At 39.0% G+C, this 27,244-nt stretch overlaps 1 protein-coding gene across 1 annotated transcript; it reads left to right on the top strand.

Moving 5' to 3' along the window:
- Window positions 1-7,945: 7,945 nt before the first annotated feature.
- LOC139743986 (ubiquitin carboxyl-terminal hydrolase 38-like) lies at window positions 7,946-18,946 on the top strand. The gene is made up of 9 exons (XM_071654452.1): window positions 7,946-8,131; window positions 8,857-9,600; window positions 10,608-10,709; window positions 11,294-11,452; window positions 14,103-14,299; window positions 14,972-15,065; window positions 15,706-15,936; window positions 16,620-18,110; window positions 18,652-18,946. The coding sequence occupies exons 1-9, from the start codon at window positions 7,946-7,948 to the stop codon at window positions 18,823-18,825; spliced, it is 3,378 nt and encodes a 1,125-aa protein (XP_071510553.1). The 3' UTR covers window positions 18,826-18,946.
- The last annotated feature ends 8,298 nt before the right edge of the window (window positions 18,947-27,244 follow it).

Below are 27,244 nucleotides of genomic sequence, written 5' to 3'. Positions count from 1 at the left end.
TCTACTGTGATTGTGAATTTGTTAGATTTTACTCTGTTTTTGCTGTGAGTTTGAAAATGTAGTATGGTTCTGTAGTATATCCCCCTCCCCCCCCCCCCCCCCCCATCCAACCAGCTTGACTTGCCCCACCCCTATTGTGAGCATGAGTTGGCTGTTTGCTCGCGTGTGTACACCTGTGTGTGCTATTCGCATGTGCACTTCATTATACCGCTCGCGCTCGCGCGCTGCCAGAGTGCATGCATACTGGACTGTAAAACTCGTGCGTGTGAGATAGCCAGCTGAGCCGCTTTGTTTATGCAGGAAATTCTCACATCGACGCAAACCACAAGTGAGATGTGTGTGACAAGCGTTACAGATTTTATATTACCTACGTCTTAACTACAGGTAAGTCTTTTATAGATATCAGTATAATTAAAAGTGATGATAATGTAAGTTTACCAACGTATTTAATGGTGATTATGTGGATGTTGGAAGCATAAAAAAAACTTGGTTGAGTTTTGTCACATGATTTGAGAGGTGTGGGACTACGGTGGAATGAAAGTGCATGTGTATGTGTGTGTGCCAGTCATAGTCATTTTCATGTTTCTCCTTTTCCTTCTTCACGATATCGTGCCCATAAATTCGGCAGTCTTCTCTTACGGCTTTTAAATCTTACAAAATCTGCATATATTGTTACGATGCATCGTTACATTTCCACTACTTCAGGGCTGCACACTAACCCATTTTTTCTGCCGGTCCGACCTGTCTCTGTCGGACCGGTAAATGTCCCGTTTTACCATTTTTTACTGGTCCGAACAGAAAATCTACCGGTCAACAACGACAACCTAAAGAAACATTAAATGACTTGCAAACTTATTTTCTTGTTTTTTATGGACGTACCCCCCCCCCTCCTCCCGCAATGTACAGTTTGCAGATTGATATTTTTTTTAAAACTTGTATTATTTATTGCATAATAAATTTAAAAAAAAATAAGAAAAAATAGAATGTTTGTTTGTGAATTACAGTGTAAAATGATATTGAATAAAATCAGATTGTATCAAATGCGTTTGTGACTTTTTTCTAAACGTCGGCACACGAACTTGCTGCCTAACCTGCTCCTGGTGCTCAGTTGGATTGCGATGATTTAATGAATTATTTTAGCTGTGATATTTTCTGATGCACGCGCTACAACTTTAACAAGGGGTTCTTTATTTTTCTCCCGATAATCTCTTCGCATTTGTGCATGCGTTCTTGAAAAGTACACGACATGCAGGGCCGAATTCATAATTCTTTTTGCGCCTATTTCTACCTCAAATATTAGCGGGATTGTGACGATTTCATGAATTACTTCGGCTGTAATATTTTATGATGCACGCGCCAAAAGGGGTCGAAAATGTGTCCTTTATTTTTTTTCCCGATAAACTCTTCGAATTTCGTAAGTGCGTTCTTAAAAGATGTACCACACGGCTGAATTCATGATACTTTTTGCGCCTATTTCTACCTCAAATATCAGCGGGATTGTGACCATTTTATGAATTACTTCGGCTGTAATCTTTTATGATGTACGCGCCAAAAGGGGTTGAAAATGTGTCCTTTTTTTTCCCCGATAAACTCTTCAAATTTTGTAATTGCGTTCTAAAAAAGATGTTCCACACGGCAGAATTCATGATATTTTTTGCGCCTATTTCTACCTCAAATATCAGTGGAATTGTGGCAATTTCATGAATTACTTCGGATGTAATCTTTTGTGATGCACACAACAGCTAGAATGGTTGAAAATGCGTTCTTTATTTTTCTCCCCATAATCTCTTCGCATTCCGTACATGCGTTCGTATAAAAGGTATACGACACGGCCAAATTCACGATCCTTTTTGCGCCTATTTCTACCTCAAATATCAGCGGGATTGCGATGATTTCATGAATTACTTCGGCTGTAATCTTTATGATACACGCGCCAAAAGGGGTTGAAAATGTGTCCTTTATATTTTCCCCGATAAACTCTTCACACATTTCGTAAATGCGTTCTTAAAAGAGATGCGACATGGCCAAAAATCATGATTCTTTTTACGCCTATTGTTTCCTCAAAATTCAACGGGATTGCGATGATTTTATGAATTATTATTCGGCTGTAATCTTTATGATGCACGCGCCAAAAGGGCTTGAAAATGTGTCCTGTATTTTTCTCCCAATAATCTCTTCGCATTTCGTACGCCCGTATGCGTTCTTAAAAGGTAGGCCTATACGACACGGCCGAATTCACGATCCTTTTAGCGCCTATTTCTACATCAAATATCAGCGGGATTGCGATGTTTTATTAATTATTTCGGCTGTAATCTTTTGTGATAAACGCACCAGAAGGGTTGAAAATGCGTTCTTTATCTTTCTCCCGATAGGGTCAATCCACGTCAAATCATCCAATTTTCAGAAAAGTTGTCACCCGACCCCCTCCGATTTTCTTTAAAATCGCACCAAATGTTCCCCAAAGTGTCTGACGGAAAATCCCAAAATATTTTGCCCCAAGGTCGATTGGTTGCTAAGATACAGCCTCACATAGCAACCGGTGCGCATTCAGAAAAATTAGTTAAAAGAAAATTAGGCATTTTTGATTGATTGTGGTGGCATGGATATTTATGCAAAAGTGTTCATTTTCAGGAAATTGGGAGAACTTTATAGTCTTTGCAAGAAAAACAGACTGTGACGCGAAATTGACTTTTCGTTAACGTGCACGAGGTCACCGAAAATGGTATTAAATGTTAATTTCCAAAATTTTGATGCATATTTAGAGGCTAATATCTTCCACATTTCATCACCTTAGGTTCTGAGATATTATGCTATTGAAGGCTTTGACTTGCTCAGTAATTTTGAAAAAAATTGGCGTATTCATGCCCACCGTTTTTACGGAGAGCGCCCTCAAAGTTGACAAAAATGAAAAATGTGCCAAATTCAAGGTCACGGATCACCCTTTGTCCCACCTAGGAATGGCACCAATTTTTGTGTATTGATAGACATTTACCTAGATATTATCTTTGGTTACCAAAGAAATTTTGCTCCCGAAATGTTCAATGGCAAATTTACCCTACCGAAAATGGTCGTAAATGGCCAAATTCCCATGTAATATCACATATTGGGTTTAGAGGACATTTCAAATGTCCAGGCTTTCAAGATAAAAAGGCCTAGCCCTGTGATATTTGCAGTAGGGATAGTCTGTTATACATATTTTAGTAATATATACCACAAAACACTTTCATTACATAATAATGACCATGAAGTTTAATCCAAATGTTGATAAAAACAATAAATTGCTCCATTTTCCTCATTGCACTGCATACAATATTATGTAATACGTGTTTTGTAACACTTTTCACAGAGCAATATTTCAAGAATTATGAAAGCTGACAGCCTGCCACATTAAGGTTCTAAAGTATTTGTGCTCTTCTTTCAGATTTTGTGTCAATTTGATCATGAATGTTATACCCTTGACCTTGAAGTGCTTCTAAAAATAGCTGTAAATTTGTTAACTACAAACCTACCGGTACACACGTGACAGGTGTATTATGGCATGCTATACTTGTGCTTCTTTCACAAACGCAAAAGCTTTTTATGGTGTAAATTTATATACTGGAATTAATCTATACATGCTTGCAAGATATGTTACAATCAATTACTTTGTTCTGATAATGACCCTCGATTTATGACCTTCAAAATCATGAGAAATGCCTATTCCTCTCCATAAAGACCTGTATTTAAGTACCAGTACGTAATAATAGCTGATAATTATGGACATTGCGCCCAACATAATAAGACTCTTATTCTAGCCTGTGAAACGCACATTAAAAGGACTGAGAGTCTTCTTTTTCGGGGGATTTGTTCTGTACCTTATGAAAACTTCCAAAATCATTTCAATTCTTATGTATTTTCTTGTTTTTGGAATTTCTTATGTATTTCTTTGTTTTTCTATTTTCTAAATCATAACCATGTTTTGTTTTGTTTTTGGAAATTGTCACGGCCCACTTTTCTAACATAACTACGATAGAATTAATCAATCAAAGTGATAGATAGTAGAAATGGTCAACTTTTTATGAGTTTCACCACAAAGCACTGTTTTCCATAGGAAATGCACACAAAATCACAAAATATTACTGTCCCCTTTTTTGACTGAAATTGAGGGTCATTGTCCGAACAAAGTAATTAATCGTAACATATCTTGCAAGCATGTATAGATTAATTCCAGTATATACATTTACACCATAAAAAGCTTTTGTGTTTGTGAAAGAATCACAAGTATAGCATGCCATAATACACCTGTCATGTGTTTAGGTTTGTAGTTAACAAATTTACAGCTATTTTTAGAAGCACTTCAAGGTCAAGGGTATAACATTCATGATCAAATTGACACAAAATCTGAAAGAAGAGCACAAATACTTTAGAACCTTAATGTGGTAGGCTGTCAGCTTTCATAATTCTTGAAATATTGCTCCGTGAAAAATGTTACAAAACACGTATTACATAGTATTGTAACTATGCAGTGCAATGAGGAAAATGGAGCAATTTCTTGTTTTTATAAAAATTTGGATTAAATTTCAAGGTCATTATTATGTAATGAAAGTGTTTTGTGGTATATATTACTAAAATATGTATAACAGACTATCCCTACTGCAAATATCACAGGGCTAGGCCTTTTCATCTTGAAAGTGTGGACATTTGAAATGTCCTCTAAACCCAATATGTGATATTGCATGGGAATTTGGCCGTTTACGACCATTTTCGGTAGGGTAAATTTGCCATTGAACATTTCGGGAGCAAAATTTCTTTGGTAACCCGAGATAATATAGGTAAATGTCTATCAATACACAAAAATTGGTGCCATTCCTAGGTGGGACGAAGGGTGATCCGTGACCTTGAATTTGGCACATTTTTCATTTTTGTCAACTTTGAGGGCGCTCCCCATAAAAACGGTGGGCATGAATTCGCCGATTTTTTTCAAAATTACTGAGCAAGTCAAAGCTTTCAACAGCATAATATTTTAGAACCTAAGGTGATGAAATGTGGAAGATATTAGCCTCTAAATTGGCATCAAAATTTTGGAAATTAACATTTAACACCATTTTCGGTGACCTCGTGCACGTTAACGAAAAGTCAATTTCGCGTCACAGTCAGTTTTTCTTGCAAAGACTATAAAGTTCTCTCAATTTCCAGAAAATGAATGCTTTTGCATAAATATCCATGCCACCACAATCAATCAAAATGCCTAATTTTCTTTTAACTAATTTTTCTGAATGCGCACTGGTTGCTATGTGAGGCTGTATCTTAGTAACCAATTGACCTTTGGGCAAAATATTTTGGGATTTTCGGTCAGACACTTTGGGGAACATTTGGTGCGATTTTAAAGAAAATCGGAGGGGGTCGGGTGACAAGCACTGGATGATTTGACATGGATTGACCCGATAATCTCTTCGCATTTGTGCATGCATTTTCAAAATTATACACTGCATGCAGGGCCGAATTCGAGATTTTTTTGCGCCTATTATTGTTTACTCAAATGTCAACGGGAATGCGATAATTTCATGAATTACTATTCGGCTGTAATCTATATGATGCCAGCGCCAAAAGGGGTTGAAAATGTGGCCTTTATTTTTGTCCCGCTAATCTCTTCCCATTCCGTACATGCGTTCTTAAAGGGTATACGACACGGCCGCATTCACGATCATTTTTGCGCCTATTTCTACCTCAAATGTCAGCGGGATTGTGGCGATTTCATGAATTACTTCGGATGTAATCTTTTGTAATGCACGCACCAGAAGGGTAAAAATGTGTTTTATATTTTTCTCCTGATAATCTCGTCGCATTTGTGCATGCGTTTTTGATAACCAACACGGCACATGCAGGACTGAATTTAAGATCCTTTTTGCGCCTGTTATTTCCTAAAATTTCAACGGGATTGCGTTGATTTCATGAATTGTTATTCGGCTGTAATCTTTCATGATGCACGTACCAAATGTGTCCTTTATTTTTTTTTTCTCCTCTATAATCTCTTCGCATTTCGTACATGAGCCTTTGAAAGTTGTACGACGCGGCCGAATTCATGATCCTTTTGGGACGATTTCTACCTCAAATATGTAAGCGGGACTGCGATGATTTCATGAGATTTTTCTTCTCCCTATTATTATCTCTTCCCATTTTGTGCATGCGTTCTTAAAAAGTGCACGGAAGGGCCGATTTCGTGATCCTTTTTGCGCCTATCTTCATTATGAGACCATTCTGAACGAATGAAAATATTCATTTGTGAAATGACTGTGTAAAATGAAAATGAATGCAATCAGATCCATTTACTGTATCGCTGAATATCGAATATGTTTTTACTTTTTCTAAAAATCGGCACAAGTAAATTAGTTTTAATATGTCAACTGCCACGCTGCTGCGAAGCCGGGATCGGATCGATCTTGCGTTGAAAAAAAATCATGAGTAAAATGACCCAGAAATGCGTGCGCTTCTATCATGCTTGTTGTCTGGCATGACCGCCGATCGCAAGCAAACGAACAAACAAAACGGGGATCGGGGAATTACATGCATTTCAACAGTTACATTGTACATGCTTTGCATACATTGCATGGCATGGCAGTGCGTGAGCAGCGCCAGTGCGCAAGCGAGCGCGATAACTGGTCGACTGCTAGTGCTCAAAACTAATATGTTTACTGTACAAATTGCACCGGTAGACATAAACGAAAACTTGTGTAAAACTTGTTGAACAGTGCGATATCTTACATTCTGTTTCTCCCTGATCGGGGCTGCTCTATTTCTTTCTACTGAACCCTCCAATGCTTTTTTTTTACCGGTCATGTCGGACCGGTAACTTGTGGATTTCCTGAAAAGTTACCGGTCCGACAGTGACTTTTACTGGTCTTTGACCATCGGACCGGCGCCAGTGTGCAGCCCTGACTACTTGCACTTCCATATATTTGCATTTGATGCCAATGTCAATGATGATGGCAATGCTTGCTGTGAGAGTTCCTTTAATTTAGCCTACCTACCAGGTATGTAAAATTTACCTGTCAAAGTGAAAAGAAGCAAGTGTTTCATCATTTAATACCAGTTACTGACACTGTTTTGAGATTTCCTTTTCCTTGTAAATCTAGATTAACTTTGAAGGAGGTAGTGTTGTAATTTGACCGAAAGATCGGTCTGTATCTTGTCGTCGGGGAAATGTTCCGCGGAGACTGCGTCTGGCTTCAAATTTTTTATCCATAAATTTTATCCATATCGCAACATCGCAGTTCGCTAGCAGTAAATCGCCATTTTGAATCTGTTAGCCAATCACATGCGAGGTACGTGTTTAAATAAAAAAACATGTAGAAACTACCTCGCATGTGATTGGCTAATGGATTCATATATTGAAGAGCTGTTATGACCGTATCGACGGGCTGGTAGTTGCATCTTTAATCATGAAAATTCTACCAAAATGTTGGATATATGATTAATCTGGTGAGTGCAGTGAATACTTGAAATGTTGATTTTGCTATACAAGTTTAGATTTGCCGATCTAGGGCTGTGAATGAGACGCAATCGAGAAGGGTGAGGTACCTCACCCAATTCTCCATAGAGACAGTGGTTAAGAGCTTCCACACAGCGATGTATACTACCAACTTCCGTCTGTCTACGGAGGAGAGCGATAACGTCAAAAATATAAAAGACTCCTCCGGACAGACGGATCTTTCTGTCTATGTTGTAATATACTAGCATGTTTAGTCTGGAACGGGTCAAAAGGATATTATGCCAAATGTACAGAACAGATCTCAATAGAGCCATCTCTCACACATTGTATCTTGTAAACTAGAGAATAGTCCTTACCATAGGCTGTTTTGTCGCTAGATGTGTCCAGGGACTTTTGTGCAATCTCAATATTTTTTTTTTTTTTTTAAGGCAATGGCATGATATTATGCATATTCTCTATCTTTGCTGCAGTGCAACCATGGACAAAATCTTGTTGGGCGTAGCAGCTTCCATCCACCCAGAGGGTATGAAAAGAGCACTTTTTGAGAAGTTGGTGTTGTGTGCCTCTAAACCACTGAGCAAGGAAGAAGTAACACCAATTTTTCAGCTCTCCTCCCAGTGGATTACAAATGAAGATGGATTTCTCCATGAAATGGGAGTTCAGGTGACAATAAAAAAAAAATCTCTTAGTTTATTCAGTGCTTGCAAGCAGTCTATGAATGTTGCTATTATATGTTATACACTGTCATTTCAAAAAGCATCTTTGTTTAAAGTACAAGTTCCTATGTAGGGCAAAGGTGATGCTCTTAATATTGATTATATGCTACACCACAGTAGGTATATTGGATTTGCCTAATTTATCGAAAGACTACACCAACAGGAATCCTACTGTGATTGATTTTCTAAAAACTCTTTCATGAAAAAAAAAAAAAAAGAATTAGAAATGGATGTGCAAACACACCCAAGATATGGAATTAAAACATGTGTGTACACTGTGGTGGTATTTCAACCATGTGAGTAAAATTCACAGTGAACCAGTGCTTTGGTTATCTATGTCATGTGTTATTGTTGTTAAGTTTTCGTCCAAGATGAGGTTAATTGATTAGTGGTATTTAGATGAATGAATTACCAAAGCAGTAAATCTTCATCACAACTCATCATTTATGGAAGTACAGTGTATGGGATAATTCAAGACTGGTATGTTGATGTTGGAGCTTTATTCTCTGATGCTTTTGAAGCTGTAGAGCTTTTTCTTTGTAATCCCAAATTTGTGTAATTCATGAAGTTATAAAAGCATAGTCTTGCATTTTCATCATCAAGATTGCACCATCCAAAATGATGTATCATCATTTCTGTCTTGTTTTGCTGTCTATTCTTAATTCTGTGAAGGTATTCAATGCCTGGGCCAAATACAACCCAGCAACATTTGAGGAGTTTTTCTGCCATCGCTTCTTGATCTCCACTGTGGGCGAGACGGTGACCCAGCCCCTCTCCCTTGTCAGGTTCATCCGGGACTGCTTGGGTATGCTGCGACTCAAGCGGGACAGCGCCACCAAAATCATCCGGATGCAGGTGATCAGCCTCTGCCGTGGGCTGCCAGACATCCTCGTCCAGGGCGAGATCTGTCGGTTGCTCCTGGCGCATCCTGACTGCGTCCCGGAGGACGGCTTCACGACCACTCTCTGCCAGACCCTCATCACCAACACCAGTGTCTTGGAGGTCCCGGAGACCGAGGCGGAGCTCAGGGCCTGTGTTGATGCGGTGGCCAGCATCGGGGGCCTCCTGCGAGTGATTTGGTCAGCCAACCCTGCCACCATCATCCCTTCCCTCAAGCATGTCTTCAACATCATCTCTACCGTTGCCGACAGCGAGGCTCAGAGCCCATCACTAGCCCTTGGTGCCCTCGTGCAACACGTCCCGATAAACCTGGTGGAGGCGGTGACCAAGAGTGCGGTCTCGGACGCCTCGGTCGCGGACTCCAGGATGACCGTAGCATTGCAGAGAATGGTTGACTGGATATTGTGGCCCAATGTGGTCAACATTGACCGCTGGATCATCACCTTTCTGACCAGTTTGGCAGCAGTTCACAAATTTACCATTCTCATCAATGTTTCTCTGTCGACAGTAGAAATGGTAAATAAAATTTGCTTTGTGTGTTATCCTTCTAAGCACTCACTTCTAAATATGTGTAAATTTAGATTTTGAATGAAACAAAAGATGTTTCTGTTCTTTCATTTTCATAATGATAATGAATTTCAACTGGCAAATGAGAATCAAGGTGATGTTTGGTTAAATCTAGTCCCCATTTCCAGTGTTTAGATTTCAACTTTAAGAAAACTTTTCTGTCCTGTCATGTCATTTCTAGACCATAAAGTCAGTGTTAAAGCAACTTTTCATGTAGGATTTTGTTTGAATTAGGATTTGTCTCTTTGTATTTACTTTTTCTAGTGACTGATAGCTGATATTTTTCAAGCTACACATTTAGATATGAAATATTACCATGTATCAGTGTGTAACCAATATCTTTATGTTTAGGCTAGGTTACCGCAACACCGAAATTTTTAGCAAGATTTGCGAAAATGAAATGCACACAAAAGTTCTTGTCTGCACTATGCATTGAAAGCCAGTGGAAATTCATAAAAAAGTCATGTCATAAACAAGGCCATCGGCTCCAATTTATGAAAATTTCATGCTGCAAACATTTGTGACTTTACAGTGTAGAATATATCAACCTTCATCATACATTGCCAAATGTGTGCTAGGTAGATTTGTCCTTCCGTAGGCTTTTTTTATATAAAGTATGATCACTCAAAATAAGATGAAACTGTTAGATGGGAATCTAAAGTATGGTACCCTGGATAAGGAGTTGCAGTTGTAACAACAACGATGAATGTGTGATTCTCTCTTTATGAGATTTAACACTCTGTGAGCTTAAATTTTGTTATACCTAGATGATTGATCATTTCATTGTGAGAGCTCAAAAAAAAAAAAAAAGAAAAGAAAGAAAGCCGATGTGAAGGAATTATTTGAAAACATGACACCTGATTCTTTGTTTGCCATTCAAATATGTCAGGTATCGAGTTGATTGTTACAATCAACCACCATTTGGAATATGCATTGTTTCATTCTGTCCTACGTAGATGCTGCTACGGCTGTGTACGCCACTGGTGAGGGAGAGTGCCTTCCGCATCCTGTCTCACATGTTACTCAGCTTCCAGCACTCACCGGAAGCTTTCCACAAGGTTAGTCATATCTTCATACATAGTGCATCCTCAAAGATGCAGGGGTGAATGTTAAGTAGACCTCCTGAAGGAGCAATTTGAGTCGTTGCTCACTAGTTTTGAATGCTACATTTGTACTTTTTGTGTGGAATCACACGCTATAAGATGTATTGGGTTAAACTGATTTGAACCACATCATTAATAAGAAAATGAATAATTGATGTGATCTCCTCTTCTTTTCTTTCAGTACCATTTAATTCATACAAAACTTGGATGAGATTTTTTGTCATTTCCTACAGTTTAGCCCAGAGCAAATAAGTCTAAATACGTACAAACATATGATAATACGAAATAGTATTAATTCGAAAGTAGTAACTGTTGATAGAGTCCATGTATGAATACATGAGGTGAATAGAGTTTTAAAAAAAAGTATCTTTTTAGTAAAACAAGAGACTGAAGTGTGCATTTAGTAAGCACATTTTTGTTTTGCAAGCAAAACAAAGCATTGGTACTAATTATTGACAAAGTCACATGATGACATTGACTATATTACAATGTTCTACAACAAACTGGTGTTAAATCACTGCCTTGGAATTTCTCTGCAGATCATTCTACATGTGCCACAGTTGATGGAGAGGCTAAAACAGGAAGACAGTCCCTCCAGTCACAGCTGCAGGTCAAAGGTCGCCGAGCTGGCATACTGCCTGATGTACCATCATGCTGGCTACCCTGACCTGTACGACACTCTCCTGGATGCCCTTAGGGTGAGGATGACAGGCAGTTTTTCATGATCCCATGTCGTTGTGCCTTGAAGTGAATACAAGATGAACATGCACATCTTCATGCATTCTTCTGGAATGCATCTATACAAAAACGCCTTTCCATATAATACCTACGTTGACCTCCATGATTGAATGAAGCTAAACAAATTGTAGTTTACTTGTTGACTCATTTTGAAGCAGGCATGGACTTGCAAGAAACTCATACAATTCTAAAAATATAATGAAATTCATGTTTTGTTTTGTTTTTTGACATGTAATCAAGTACAACCCTTTTCCACTTAAAAGTTACCCTTGCTAAGTTTTTTGATCCTCCACAATAATGGATGTAATGGATACAATTTATTCCTTTTTTAGCTCACCTGAGCCAAAGGCTCAAGTGAGCTATTGCGATCGCTCTTCATCCGGCGTCCGGCATGCGTCGTCCGTGCGCGTGCGTCGTGCGTAAACTTTTTACATTTTCATCTTCTTCTTGAGAACCCCTGACCGATTTTCACCAAAATTGGCAGGTAGCATCCCTAGGGGGATAGGATCTCAATTTGTTCAAGTGGGCACCATACCCCACGTTGGGGGCCCCCAGAGGGGCCCAAACCCCCCAAAATTAAGGAATCTTGAAAAATCTTCTCTAGAACCAGAAGTGATAGAGCTAAGTTAATACTATGAGTTAGTACATTGATGACTGTAGTTTCAAGTTTGTTCATGGCGGAATCAGGGGTGCCCCCCTTGGGACCAAGGGGGAGGGGGATGGGAAGGGGTCCTAATGGGGCCCAAATTGTACATATTCATCCTTTTCTTGAAAATGCCATGATGAATTTTCACCAAACTTGGCAGGTGGCATCCCTAGGGGGACAGAATCTCATTCCCATCACATGGGCACCATGCCCCACCTGGGTGGCCCCAGGGGGCCTAACTTGGGGCCTAAATTGTAAATTTTCATATTTTTCTTGAAAACCCCACAATGAATTTTCACCAAACTTGGCAGGTAGCATCCCTAGGGAGATAGAATCTCAATTCCTTCAAATGGGCACCATGCCCCACCTGGGGGCCCCCAGGGGGCCCAACCCACCCCCAGTAAGGAATCTGTAAAGATTTTCTCTAGAACCAGAAGTGATTGAGCTAAGTTAATACAGTGAGTCAGTATGTTGATGACTGTTGTTTCAAGTTTGTTCATGGCAGATTCAGGGGTGCCCCCCCCCCCCCCCCCCTTGGGACCCAAGGGAGTGGGATGGGATGGGTCCAAATGGTGATGTAAATTGTACATGTTCATCATCGTTGAAAACCCCTTGATGAATATTCACTGAACTTGACAGGTAGCATGCCAGGGGGTTAATATCTCAATTTGTTCAACAGGGCACCATGCTCCCCTAGGGGGACCCGAGGGGGCCTAATTCCACCCCCCCCCCCCACATTAAGGAATATTTACAATTCTTTTCTAGAACCAGAAGTGATAAAGCAAAGTTACTTTGAGTTTGTACAGTATTGATGACTGTAGTTCCAAGTTTGTTCATTGCAGATCCAGGGCTTCCCCCCCCCCCCCCCCCCGACTTGGGGGGGAGGGGGGAACCTAAATTTTCATCTTGCTGAAAACAACATAATGGATATTCACCAAACTTGGCAAGTAGCGTTCCTATGGGGATAGGATCTCAAAGTGTTTGAATGGGCACCATGCTTTCCTTGGGCGCCCCAGGGGGTCCAAACTTCCTAAATTAGGGAATATTCAATAATATTCTTCTCTAGAATCAAAAGTGATAGGGCTTTAAGTCTTGTTTTTTTTTTCCAAACTGCATAATCCAACATTCAATAAAGTACAGTGTACTTGGCAGGTATTTTTACCAGTGTGATGGAATATGCAAATGGACGCCAGCTCTCAAAGCTGCTCCCACCACAAGTTTCTAATGTTCTCAGGTAAGAGTCTGCAAGAATGCATGGAAGGTAAACTTGCGATACTCAGGTGAGCGCGAGACCCCCGGGTCTCTTGTTTAATTTCATCAACATTTTAAAAAGAAACTTATGATTTATTGTCAAGTCCATGTGAGACTTGTACATTGATGTCATATTGCCTTTTCTGCTGTAATTTCTGTACGCGATTTGTAACAAGCTGGACTGCTTTGTGTCAACCAGTGAAGTTGTAGAATCTCAAAACTGTTTAGTTGAAGTTATTTGATACATCAAATAATGTATGAAAATACTCTCATTTCTGAAGCTATTTAGAAGTGAAGTTTACTAAAAGTGGCTTAGCACAGAAAATGACCTAAGAGTTTTCACTATTACAGTAATGTTCAATCAGAGTAAAATTTAATGTGGTGTTGACACTTTGCTGCATGAGTCATTTAAACAAGGTGGACAAAATTTTACCATCTTGGTATTCTTTGCAGCACCCTTTAAAGAAAAAAAAAGTGAACATACTTTCAAGTCCCACATTCACATCTGTACATTGATTTATGAGTGGATATGTTTTTGTTTGTGTGATTTCTTCCTGTATTTGTTGGTCTGTTCAGTCTGAGAATGTATGAAATTAAATGTTATTACAGGATCAGTGATTTTTTGAAGGGATTCTCTTGTGGAACATGTTGCACTAATAAAACATTAATTAAAATTTCATCTATGTTATTTCATCCTCGGGTGTCCCATTCAGGAGTTTCCGCGGCCCAGCGAGGAGGCGATGATGCGGCGTCTGAAGGAGGGCGCCTGGACCCTCCACGGTGGAGGACTGTCGGCCAACATCTCGTCCAAGTTTGCACCTCGCTCAGACACGGGCAAGACGGGTCTGGTCAACCTGGGAAACACCTGTTACATGAACAGCGTCCTGCAGGCTCTCTTCATGACCTCCGGGTGGGTATGGACGTTGAGACTGTGTGGCGGTCAGTTTCTGACACTGCTTGGCAGTGTCACTGCTTTGCGAGCCCTGCTCATGACACTTGGCCTTTGACCTTTATCATGCCATATTCCAATCTTCACTACTGCAAAACTTTGAGTAAAAGCCAACATATGTAGTTCTCAGCACTTCCATTTAGTGTATGTATATACCCTGAGCTGCTGAGAATTATTTTCTTTTTCTTTTTATTAAGTTGGCACTTAATTAAGAGTGAACCTATGATTTTGATTATGGCTGTCTCTTACATCTTGTATGGAAGCTGTGCAGTGGAAAGAGGTGAAGGCTGTATTATCATGTAAGCTTGATGCCTGGTTGATGCAAGGGACTTGAAATGTAGCGTGGGTCTAGGTAGATGTGAATGTTAATGCAAACTAACTTCACACTCAAGAGTCACTCTGCAGAAAGCTGATTTACTCTGTTGTAAACAAATACACAAAATTGAAATATAGTATTGAGTAATCTGGAAGTGTACACATCAGTAGTGCACAGATGTCTGTATTATCATAGCCAAGTCAATATGTATGTAAAGTCCTAATGTTTGTCTCCACCATTTATTGCATTGTGGCAAAAGACAGTAATTGTATCAGAAGGTTGTATGTTACGTTACTGTAATTTTGCTTATTTCACAGTTTCCATGACGACATCCTGTCCTATCCGCTGATCAACAGACAGAGCATCATGTACAATATTCAACTGACCTTTGCTTTCTTGACCCACACTCAGGTAAACATGAAATGCACATATTTTTCATATTCACCATGTATTTCAATTAATGTTCATGTCATGCAGTGGGATATGACCTGTGGCCTTTTAAAGCTGAGTTAATGAATTTTTGTGAAAAGAAAAGACCTAGCTAGAGTGTTCATTTTTGTCCAGTTTCAGTTTATTTTTATTGAATCAAGTCATTGAAAGATTAAATAATATAAGAGTAATGTGCAAAATGTTACATGAATCAAATGTAATATTGCAAATGTGTAAAGACAGAATTTGATGGAATGGGAGACTACCACGAAGATCTTGAAAATGGTAGCTCAAATCCTCACGGGTTTGAACAGGAGTCTACTACAGCATACTTTTGTTATCCCGTCGAAGACGAGTCCCGAGTATACTCGGGCAGGTGTCTATGGGAAATGCATGTTGTAGCAGTATCAGCCCATCCTCAACAGGTTATGAGGACCATGATTAAAATGAAATCCCTGCTACAATGAGGTACAAATTCAGGTCCCAAAATTTTGATCTGTATATCTTTATATACTTTATTGCTTGGTTATAACGATATTTTGATATAACAAAAGAAAACAGCCAGTCCCAAGGACTTTGTTATAACAGGAGTCGCCTGCATGAACTTTTTTCTTGCCACCAGAGGGCAGCGTATGCACCGAAGGACTTCCTACAAGCCTCCAGACCACCGTGGTTTTCCCCTGGCTCCCAGCAGGACTGCTCAGAGTTTCTCAAGTACCTCCTCGACAGGCTGGATGAAGAGGAGAAAGGGTGGAGGAAGATGATGAAGAAGGCGGCAGCGTCGCTCTCGACATCCTTGTCATCACCGTCATCGTCCACCTCATCGACGCCCGTGGAATCTTCTCAGGAGATGGTGAGAAATTTGTCTGTGTGCAGTCTGGTGTCAAATTTGTTGTTGATAATTTCTCTTTTTGTCATTGTAACTGATAGATAAGAGATTGCATGAGTACGCCAACTTTGCCCGATTGTGAATTCTAATCATGGCAGATTTTAGTTTTCCAGCTGTCTTGTCTTTATGTTCTATTCTAAAAGAAATTTGTCTGTGTGCAGTCTGGTATCAGATTCATTGTTGATAATTTCCCTGTTTGTCATTGTAGCTGATGGATAAGAGATAGCATGAGTATGCCAACCTTCCCTTATTGTGAATTTTACTTAAGGCAGATTTTAGATTTCCAGCCAGCTTGTCCCGTGTTTTATCACTAGAGTACTGTAAAAGTGGATATTTTCGCATGACTAATTTTTCGCGCTTGGCCGGGTCGGAAGAGTTTTGCGTGTTTTTAATTCCGCGGAATCAAGACATCACGCACAGGCACATATGGCAAGCAAAAATATTCGCGTGCTTTTATTTTCGCGCTAGTTTCTGGTTGCGCGAAATGGGCGAAAATTTGAACACCGCGAAAATTTCTTCTTTTACAGTAAATGCTTCAGTATTTGCGAGATTACATGAGGCAAACATTGATCTCAGTGCCAAGTGACAGAGCAAGCACTACTCTAACATGAGTCATTTTTGCCTTCTGTGTGTTTATGTGTGTATAGGATGACACAGAGAGAGGAGATGATAAGATGGAGGCAGAGTCCGGTACAAGCCCCGATGAATCATCGTCATCATCACCACCAATGTCATCTCAGTGCGTGCCAGTAGCATCGTCCCATCCGTCGCAACAGACGTCAGACTCCAACCGGCCTGTCTGTCAACCAAGCGATGAAGTCATGTCTATTCCAGCTCTTGTGGACATGGCCTCCTGCAGCAGGAATCTCAGTGGTGAAACTAGCCAACCAACAAGTAGTCAATTGTTTGTTGGAGACAAAAAATGGACGTCAGCTCATGCCAAGAGCAAATTGTCGGCAGAAGTTAGGAAAAGTATTGTGGAAAGGTACTTTGGTGGAAAGTCAGCCACCCATATCCGTTGCCTGAATTGTGGGATTGTATCAACGAGGACAGAGACCTTTTTTGACCTACCCTTGGCCTTTCCTGGGATGGAGGGGAGGGAGAACCTCTTGGGTGGCCACTGTGATACCCCCGCAGAGGAGCGTAGGTCAGACAAGTCAGAGTATGCCACGGTAGATCTTCCCCAGGACACAAGGAGTGTCGTTGGGGCGGGTTCGTTGGTTTCAACAGTAGGTCCAAACATGGAGAGTAGTGCCGAGGCAGTTAGTGCGGAATCTTTCAGTGTGCCAGGATCCAGTGCAAACAGGAGCACTTCCAGGACTTGCCTGGAGGACTTGCTAAAGCATTACCTCACCCCAGAGCGCCTCGTGAAGGAGAACAGGTATCACTGCAACAAGTGCCAGAGTCTGCAGGACGCAGAAAAATCCCTGGAGATCACTGCCGCTCCGGAAATCTTGATTGTGACGCTCCTGCGATTCTCCTATGACGTCAAGCTCCACAGGAGGTGCAAAATCCTGGAGGATGTGAGGTATCCCCAGATGCTACACCTGGAAGTGGCCGACAGTGAGAGTGAGTGCAGTGCAGATGGAAGTCATGGTGGGCCCTGCACTAAGAGGACACGGCAAAACAGTGTGGGCACAGCCCATTGCTCAACTGAAAGAGAACGTGCCAGGACGATTCCTTACATGCTCAGTGCGGTGATCGTGCATTCTGGGATGTCTTCGGAAAGCGGTCATTACTACTGTTATGCGTGTGATGACGTGGATGAACACGTGCAGCTGTGGAGGCGTAGGATGCAGTCGAGAAGGAAATCTGATGAAGATGGTGGTGATGAGGAGAGGAAGAAAAGAGAAGAGGAGGACACCCTCCCCAACAAGTGGTATCTCTTCAACGACAGTCGTGTGACAGCATCAAAGTTTGAGTCCTTCGGAAACGTCACCCAGCGGTTCCCGCGTGACACGCCGTACGTCCTGTTCTACAGGAAGTGCAAAGGAGACTGGGAGGAGGAGGAGGACTGTAGCTTGGCAGCAGCCCTAAGGGGTGTGCCTTCATCATCCATCTCCAGGTCGCTTAGAGAGAAGAAATTGAGGAGAGATCTCCAAGAGGCCGTCAACAAGGACAACTCTATGTACATTCAGGTGATTTCATGCATGCATTTGTAGCCCTTTTGATGTAGTGATCTTTCATTAAGTGGTTTCCAACCTTGTTAATATTATTTTCCTCGTGCTCTTGTGTTTTTCGAGCAATATTATATTATAAAAGGAATGCACTTTTGTCAAATGTTCTGTAACATGTTAGTTTTTTGTTGTTGTTTTGTTTTCTTAAAATCAAACTTGAGGACTAAAACATCAAACAAGTTGAGTATGATTGCTGTAATCTTAACCCATTGAGGACAGTCTGATTTTGCTACAACACACATTTCCCATAGACCCCTGCCCAAGATAATACTCGGGACTAGTCTCCAACGGGTTAACCGATATGTTCTGTTCCTCATAGTCCTGCATTACTGTGTGTTATATGTGCCAGTAGGAAGAAAAAAAAACACAATGTGATGAAAGAAGAAATCTGAGAAGATGTTGAGTGATTAAGTGTATAATGCATGAAGAGAAATGTGATATTATCGCGTCCAAAATACTTGTAGTGTGTAAAGTTTATTTCCATTTATTCTTCTGTCTACAGGAGAGGGAGCTGGAAACCCGCAGTGCCCTGCGGAACCAACGCCCCGCCTCGGCTGCCACACCCTTCTTCCCTCGCAACTTTGACGACAAGAATGACCCGCCAGGAGGATGTGGTCTAGGCGGAGGAGGGGGAGGAGGAGGTCTTGGTCTCTCCTCAAGCCGACTGGTATTCTAAGAGACACTTCATTGATGAGGTGCTTTGCACCAGCCGTTTTTTAAGTTTAGAGCAGTCAATCTTAAATGAGCAAGTTTTATCAAGACGACCTTATATGTAGGCTTATTTTAACAGTTATGAGGAGATCAAAATTTGTTAGGAAAGCCAAAAGTCAAGATTTCTTTTCAATGACTACTTTGAAGAGCAGACTGTATACATAATGTTGGGACTTCTTGTAAGACTTCAGGAATGCTAACTCTTGGTTAATCTATCATCTAAACGAGAAATCTGTCATGTTAATTTATATTTATATCCCATGAGGTCTTTTCTCAGATGGAAACTTCCATATACATGTACATATTGTAAAGGGAAGAAAAAAAGTTATATCTAATGCTTTCAACTTTCATGTTCCAATCTTTTAATATTTATGACAACATGGATGTCCATGACATACTGAGTACAGAAGATATATACATGGCTTCATATTGTAATGTAAGTCATTACTAGCATTATGACATCTACTTCTTAACCACTTTCATATTACGAACAATACGCTCTGCAGAGTTAATAAACGGAATATCTGCCTCCCCTCAGTAATGGGTTATTTAGATTATACAGCTGTGGGTGGTAATTTCCAAAGAAAAATCAAAGGAAAAAATGTAACCCAAATGTAGAGTATGCAGTATTGGAAGTAAGAGCAGTTAAACCCAAAGATTTAATCTATAGAGGGAAACTCTGTGTGTTATATTAGCTAGCAGAGTCAGAAAGAAAACCACAAGTGGAAAGTACGATAACTGTAGTAACATGATTTTCTCAGGAAAAAAAATGTAAGATTAGCTTTTCAAGAGGATTTTGCAAGTACAGTGCATGGAAAGCATAGGGACTTTGTAATGTGTCCTTAGTGTCTGTGCCATTTGATGTAGGCTAGTCGGCAAGAAAAAGGCTTTTATGGGGAGGGGGGTGGGGTTGGAGGGATTGTGATGGGGAGGGAGAGGGCCATTTTGTCTATTTCACTTCATGACAACCGTCTTGACCTCAGAAGGAGGAGGCATTTCTTTGTACCTCTGTAGATGTTGTGCCTAGCTATAGTCATTTGTTTGCACAAGTCGTACTCCAGACAGACTCAAACTTAAAGGAACAATAACAGAACCACTGCTTTCATACCATCCAAGGCCATGTAATGGCAGATTCACAAGGGTAAGCATAGAGTAAGGTCCTTTACCTCTGTCTTTTTTTCTTGGAAATACACCACTGTAATCTTAGCCTTGTTGTACCTTGAATTCACACGTAATACCGACTTGTAATAATGAAGGGCAAGGAAAGAATGAGATTCATTTCTCCCTCTCCTTCTTTGTTAAAGTATGGTTTAAGCTCAGCCGTAAGATATCTTGAATTGAAACTTTTGACGGTGGAGTGTCTGTCTGGGCCCTGTTTTATGAAGAGTTATAACTGATTATATAGTTGATTTCCATGGTAAGTCTATGGTAGCGTGTGTGGTAAGGAAACTTATAATCTATTATATCTTTTGATAAAACAGGGCCCTGATAGGTTAGTGTGCCATGATTTACCCCCCAAACTGTCATTCATCAGTATCTCTCCACGGTGTGGCATACATTTGATTCATTTTAAAATGACAGCGAGGTGTGAAACCAAAGATATAAGTCAAAGCTTGAGAGGAGACTTGGGAATGTTTCCTCAGCCGTCTGAAAAGCATCATTCTCATGACCTGTGAAAAGTAGCTTGTAACATTACCATGGCTGCCCAAGGGGCATATTGTCGCTGGGGTGACAAGCCCTTGTAACTCAGATTTTGGTGAAAATGACTTTTTTGACTAATGGTCAGATAATCAGTTAAGTGATGTCCTGTCCAAATCCTAGCTGTCAACCTCAAAAATGAAGCCACCATGGCATGTCAAAGGAAAGGCTACTGTAAAACAAGGAATTTTCGCGTGCACTTTAATTTCGCGAAATTCGGGAGCGCCAAGATTCGCGAAATTAAAATGCACGCGAAAGTCCATGTTTACATTATATGCATTGAACGCCAGTGGCACTTCGCGAAAATTTCATGCCATGAAAAAGGCTGTCGGCTCCAATTCGCGAAAAATTCATGCCGCGAATATATCATGTTTTACAGTATCCCATTTGATATAGTGCTTTGGCTGCCATGTTTTTTTGCTCTCATGAACATTTGACATTTTGTAGATACGAGGTCTTGTCACCCCAGTGACAATATATGTGTATGTGTGTATGGGGGGGGGGGGGGGGGGGGGGGGAAGGGTACATATTTATTGATATGTATGCCAACTCATTCTTTCATTATACTTTCAAAACTTCTTCCCTCCCCCACCCCGCTTAAAATAGTTAAATGATATTAAGAGATGAGGTTTCTGATGATCGTGTGTTATCTTAATTCTGTGTACTATTTACTTGTTTATGCCATGAAGCACAAATTCCTACCTCATGATATCTTTTCATTTCATATGAGGCAATTTTGAAAAAAAAAAAGAAAAAAAAGATGGACATTGCAAAAATTCACTGCTTGAGGGGGATGGTCTCTTTCCAATTGGTATACAGCGTACCACAACACCAGCCACCAAATGTCACAATTGGAGTATTCAGTAGCAGTATACATTCAAACCTCCCTTATAGGGCCACCTGTGTATAACAGCCACCTGCTGTATATGGCCACTTAAAAAAAAAAAAAATCCCTGCGACAGGTCATTGAGTTAGTTTGCAGAAATCTGCCCAAATTGGCAAACGCATAGCAGTGTATCCATCAGTGAATGGTGAAGCACAGCAAAAGGTTAAAGGCAATATTTAGCAATTTTTCCAGTTTGAAAAATCTTTACCTGCATGGTCTTACATACTACCGGAGTCACTGATATTGTATAAATATGAAGCTATTAAAGAATCAACAACCAAAGTAGGGCTGAAAATGAATGCACAATGCTTCAAAAAGTGGTAAAAATCTGTCAATAACTGGATTTGTCATACTCGGTATTTCCCAGATAACATTGTTTGAATGAACCATTCAGTGAACAGTTCATTTGCATGGAGACATTTGTTCACAAATCTTGTGATAGTGACAGCTAAACTCTCCAAACCTGTTGACTGCTGAGTGTTTTGTTATTTGAACATCCTTGTACAATTTAGTCTGCAAAGTTCAACAATTTATGAAATTAAATCACGTAAATGTTCTGCAGTATCTTCATTCATAGTCATCTTATTCAGTGTACAGTATGCTGAAAGTGGGAGTGACCTCTTGATCAGGGTATTCACCCTTTTTGATTGTGGCAAGCCTTTAACATATTTTGTTGCTATTGTTGTGTTCCACTTTACTGGGTCGTGTGTCACCAAGGAATTCACTTGATATATTTAGGAATGTGTATTAGTGATCGTAACAGCATAGGGAAGTGTGCAATTAAATCAGTTGAATGCAAAATGGAAGCTCTTAATAGGGCCGTTGTATGGCTCGTGGTTAAAAGAGAGCTGAAAGCTCAGCCCCTAATTGTTGATGATACATCCAAATTTGCATTTTTCAATATACAGTACAATTTTGATGGCTGTAATCATTCGTATTGCAAGGTACAAAGCTTTAAAAATCAGTAGAAAAAGTGATGTTAACCCACCTTTAGCTCTCTAACCTGGCAGAACCTCCATAATTGCTACCAAACTTTAGAGTGGAAGTATGATTGTAGAAATGTATGTTTAATTTCTTACTGAAATTGTTAAAAGTTTATGTCTATAACAAATTTCATTATGGCACTGCAATGTGATAGTAGAAAAGATGTATCGATGGTTCTGTATAAACCAAGATTTAGTCCCATTATAACCAGGCAATGTATAACATGGATTCGGAAGTTGCCATTTTGATGAGAAAATGGGTTTTAAAAGTCTCTGAGAAATACATGAATGAATTTCTTGCCTTACACTTTCAGTATATTAAAATTCTTGTGTTGTTGATGCAAATAATTGTACTTAGGCATTTTTTGTTTAATTTTTTGCCAATGTTTCAATTTGCCAATTTTTTATTTGCCATTTTCAGAGTACCAATTCTCTCTTGCATTACAACATTGATTTTACAGGGGGAAAAAATAGATTTGAAATATGATTTATTGTCCAAAACTTGGGAATACAAGGTTGTATGTTGGCCCATTTGAAATCTGTGACAGAAATCTGGTTCACTCGAAAGTTTGAAAATTGAGAAAGGAAGGACCATGTACTGTAAAAGTGGATATTTTGGCGAGACTAATTTTTCGCGCTTGGCCGGGTAAAAAGAGTTTCGCGTGTTTTTAATTCCACGGAATCAAGACATCATGCACAGGAACATATGGCAAGCAGAAATATTCACATGATTTTATTTTCGCGCTAGTTGCTGGTTGCGCGAAATACGCGAAAATTTCAACACCGCGAAAATTTCCACTTTTACAGTAGTCATCATTGGACGGTGACTTTGGTTAAGTCCTTCTCATGAAGGGTTGAAATGTTAATTTGACAGACTATATCCACACAATTACTGTTTGTAGAGGTATCGATACTTAATTGTGGGCCTGATATAAATCATGGTCTCATTATGTACAAGTTCTGGTACCCTTGAAGGTTGGAGGAACTCTCAGTTGTATTTGAGGATTCTACATGGACTGTTTTATCAGGATTACAAATCGTTTGTGTGATATTTCAGGTGTAAATAAAGGTTACTTGAACTTCTTGAATACGTGCGCGTCATGCTGGTATTTTTTCTTTATTTTTGTTACAAATACATGATACATTTTAATTTGTATTCTACCACATAATTTGTGTTTTAATAAAAAAATACCAGTCAACTGCTTCAGCAAAATAGGAAAGAACATTGGCTTAGAACTCTACGACTTTTGTTTCTTTACTTCAGTTTTGCGCAAGAGGAAGTCTTGTGATGTTTAGCAGATTATCTAGTTTTGGTGGCATTTGACTTGCTTGGGGTCAACAACTAAGGTGTGGTGGATTATTTCCTGGCATTTGCATGAAAAGAATTATTATCCTAGTGAGGAAAAAAGAAAAAAGAAGTACTGTAAAAGCTCGACTGCTTTATCAGCAATTGTCATAGTATTACATGAAATAATGGTTAATAAGCCACTGCAAATCGCAATGATTGTTACATGTTTTTTTTTCTAATATCTTTTCTAATCAGTCATTTATACTCTTTCTTAGTATATGTACCTCACTTTTTTTTTTTAAATATTGTGAGAATCCAACAGAATTGTACCTTTTAAACAGTTTGCAATGTATTGCATACAGAACTGCTGTCGTAATAATAATTCTACACCTGATATTGTTGGTAACATGAGAGAAAGCATGCACATAGAACACAGATAAGTATCACAGGTGAGAATAACACTTTTAAGGCATGAATGATTATTTGGTCTAATAATCTTTAATCACTCAGATGCAATTAAAGCAAATGTTGTGTCAAAGGAAAAGGAGTTTCTCAAGAATGTTACTGAAAATTAAAATAGATGTGGATTAAATCAAAAGTTCATGAGATTATAATTTGTAATACAGTCTACATACATCTAATACTTGTACACTCGGACCTCTACAGTGCATACCCCTGCCGTAAACTGCACTTACAGCCAGGAATCTGGAAGATGATGTACTGAAAGACAGTATCCTTTGCCCCTTGTTAAGAGCTGAATGCTACTAGAGAGGAAGCTCTTTTCACACACTGACCGCTGAGGAGCAAAAGGCATCCATGCCAGGTAAAGAATTTATATGCACTCTGGAATATTGTGGACAAGGTGATGCTTTAAAAGCTTAAAACATATACTTCTAAATATTTATAAAGAATACAACAGTAACACCCACAGTTATCTCATATCAATTGTGTATGGTTTGTTGCCGTTATCAACACAGTAAAGCAGTTCAGAAAGTCATCTTTCAGAACTGAGAATGATAATATTTCAGGTTAAGATAACAGCCAATACAAGAGCCAAAACGAAATAAAGATATATCGTTCTACAAAAGTATATGTACCAAATGTGTAGCAATTGTTCCCATAATCCATACAGTAAGACAAAAGTTCATCTATCGTGCTAACAATAATTATAGAAACAGTCAATAAAAGTTCATTACAAAACAAAACAATGTATACTGGGAGGTATATACCAACTGTGTAGATAATTGCTGTGATAAATAAATACAGTTATGGCACAAGTAATCTTTTAGAACCGAAAATGACAAAGAAATTTGAGTTTAAGCCAATAGAAGGCATACAACAAATCAAAACAAAAACAGAAACAGAAACACATAGTATAAACAGAAACAAAAACAAGCATTTATATTTTTTAAGTGGCAGAACGCATTCTATCCAACCAATGAGGGATAAACTGTTGATTACATTTATAATCACATCATGATTATCAACAATAAACAAATGGACAAAGGTAGCCATATTTCTGGCATTTAAAATACCTTTTTGATGGAAGATGTCTCCACATATATTATGAATGACAGAGGTGATTTTGTCATTGTACGATAGCCTCTTTGGCATAAAAAAATGCATAGCAAGTTTTTAATCCTTGAACTGTTCTTTTAAACAGCATGATTTTACATGTACATTGACATGGATATATGCATAAATCTCACATCATACAATAACTTTTTAGAAAGAATTACATGATGCTGGAAATCCACTTTATATGGTTCATGTGGACAGATAGTACTCGACAGTTGGATCTCATCCAAACTTACAATTTCAGACATAGCTCATTAAATGAAAGAGATACATAAGGAATCATACTGATATTACAGATTAAAAATCGAAATTGGTTGATGCAAAATACTGTCACATATCCTATGGTCTAATTGTCTGTATTAGAATAAGTCATTCTTTCCTTTAGATAATGACTTAACCCTATTCCCACCAGGGAGGGCATTTGGCCCCCCCTCGATGTTTCACGTGCTTATTCCGCAACGCGTGATGCTCTTGCTGTGACATTTTATGGCTTTTTTCTTTTAAGTATCGCACAACTTTTGAGACCAAATTTGTCGCTCCCAGGCATACCGTTTTGAAGCCACGCCCCTTCGAGAAAAATTGGTCGACCCAAAAATTGCTCAAAAACATTTTGTGTACAAATCCAATGTAAATTGTGTTTTTGCAATTAATTCATATAAAAATAAATATTTTTACTTTCAATGACTGATGATTTACTTTAGCCTGATCATGCTTTAAAATTTTCTGCGACAAATTTTAACGGAAAAAGACAAGAACAAAAAGTAAAAAACAAGGAAATACATAAGAAATTCAATAAACAATAAAATATATAGGAAATGATTACGAATCCAAATTTCTGCTTCAATATTATTGTTGAGGATATTGAAAAGAATATGTTCACCAAAAATTAGAAGTCTTGGAGCTCTATTTTTTTATTTATAGGCAATAAAATTATTTTTGCATAAATGAGCACAAATTAATTAATATAAAATACATAAATTAAGATTTGAAAAATCTAACTATACAGTCTTGTAGATTACATTGGCCTCTATCTTAGTGCAAATATTTGAGAGGATTGCGCTATCCACGACCGAGATCTGAAGGGGGGCCCAAAAGGTTTCCCCCCCAGCCCCCCAGTGGTTTCAAGTCTCTTAAAAGACTCGGTGGGATTAGGGTTAACATGACGGCAAGAAGAGAAAAAGGTGTCTGTACGTTGATTTACTTTATGAACATACTATTGCATCAGTTACTAATATGTTACAATATATGCTCTCTGTAATTTGTCCCAGGTAATGTGTCTACTTTGCATGATAAATGAAATCAAAATCAAGGTCCATGTAGTGAAAATTGCACATTCTGACCTACTACACATCAAATGCTGATAGACAAAGCACCTGGATTCAGCTTTGGTGAAAGGAAAAGAGCGGGGAAAATGAATACTGATTAACATTTATTCAAGTACACACACAAATTTAAAAAAACAAAAATCATCCTTAATAGCTTACCATTGTATCTTCTGACACTAGACATCGAAAAAAAAAATGGTTGCATTACTTTCACAAAGTCATCGAATTATCTCGATACACTGGTTCCTCAGTCTTCTGATATCATTTAAATGAATGCAAGGTAAAAATGCATAGTAAATCCAAGCTCTAAGCATTGAGAAACAAATGCAAAAGTTATCCAAAATTTCATCGCTTATTGACAATAAATTGTTTGTGCAGTTGATAAGAGAACCATTGGTATCAAACTTAGAAACTGGAATATCGACTCTTGAAAGAGGTGTCAAGTACATCTCGTGATAAAAAGGGGCTTGAAATTAAATTTACCTCCACTAAACTAAAAAAAAAAACCCTGCATAAGTATTTGTGCACTAGGTAACATCAAATCAAACAGTAAGAACTTGTAGTAAATAAATTAAGAGTAATTGCCAATACTTATGCATTATAGAAACACACAATATTGATTATCT

This window comes from Diadema antillarum, unplaced genomic scaffold (genome assembly GCF_040938485.1).
Source record: "Diadema antillarum isolate AM-2024a unplaced genomic scaffold, OU_Dant_1.0 seq00001126_RagTag, whole genome shotgun sequence".
NCBI classification, from domain to species: Eukaryota; Metazoa; Echinodermata; class Echinoidea; order Diadematoida; family Diadematidae; genus Diadema; species Diadema antillarum.
This window is presented reverse-complemented; position numbering and strand designations above follow the sequence as displayed.

Coding starts and splice junctions, on each gene's coding strand:
- LOC139743986 (XM_071654452.1), top strand. CDS start 7,946: ATGGACAAAATCTTGTTGGGCGTAGCAGCTTCCATCCACCCAGAGGGT. Junction 10,710..11,293: donor CACCGGAAGCTTTCCACAAG/GTTAGTCATATC, acceptor ATTTCTCTGCAG/ATCATTCTACATGTGCCACA. Junction 18,111..18,651: donor ACAACTCTATGTACATTCAG/GTGATTTCATGC, acceptor TTCTGTCTACAG/GAGAGGGAGCTGGAAACCCG.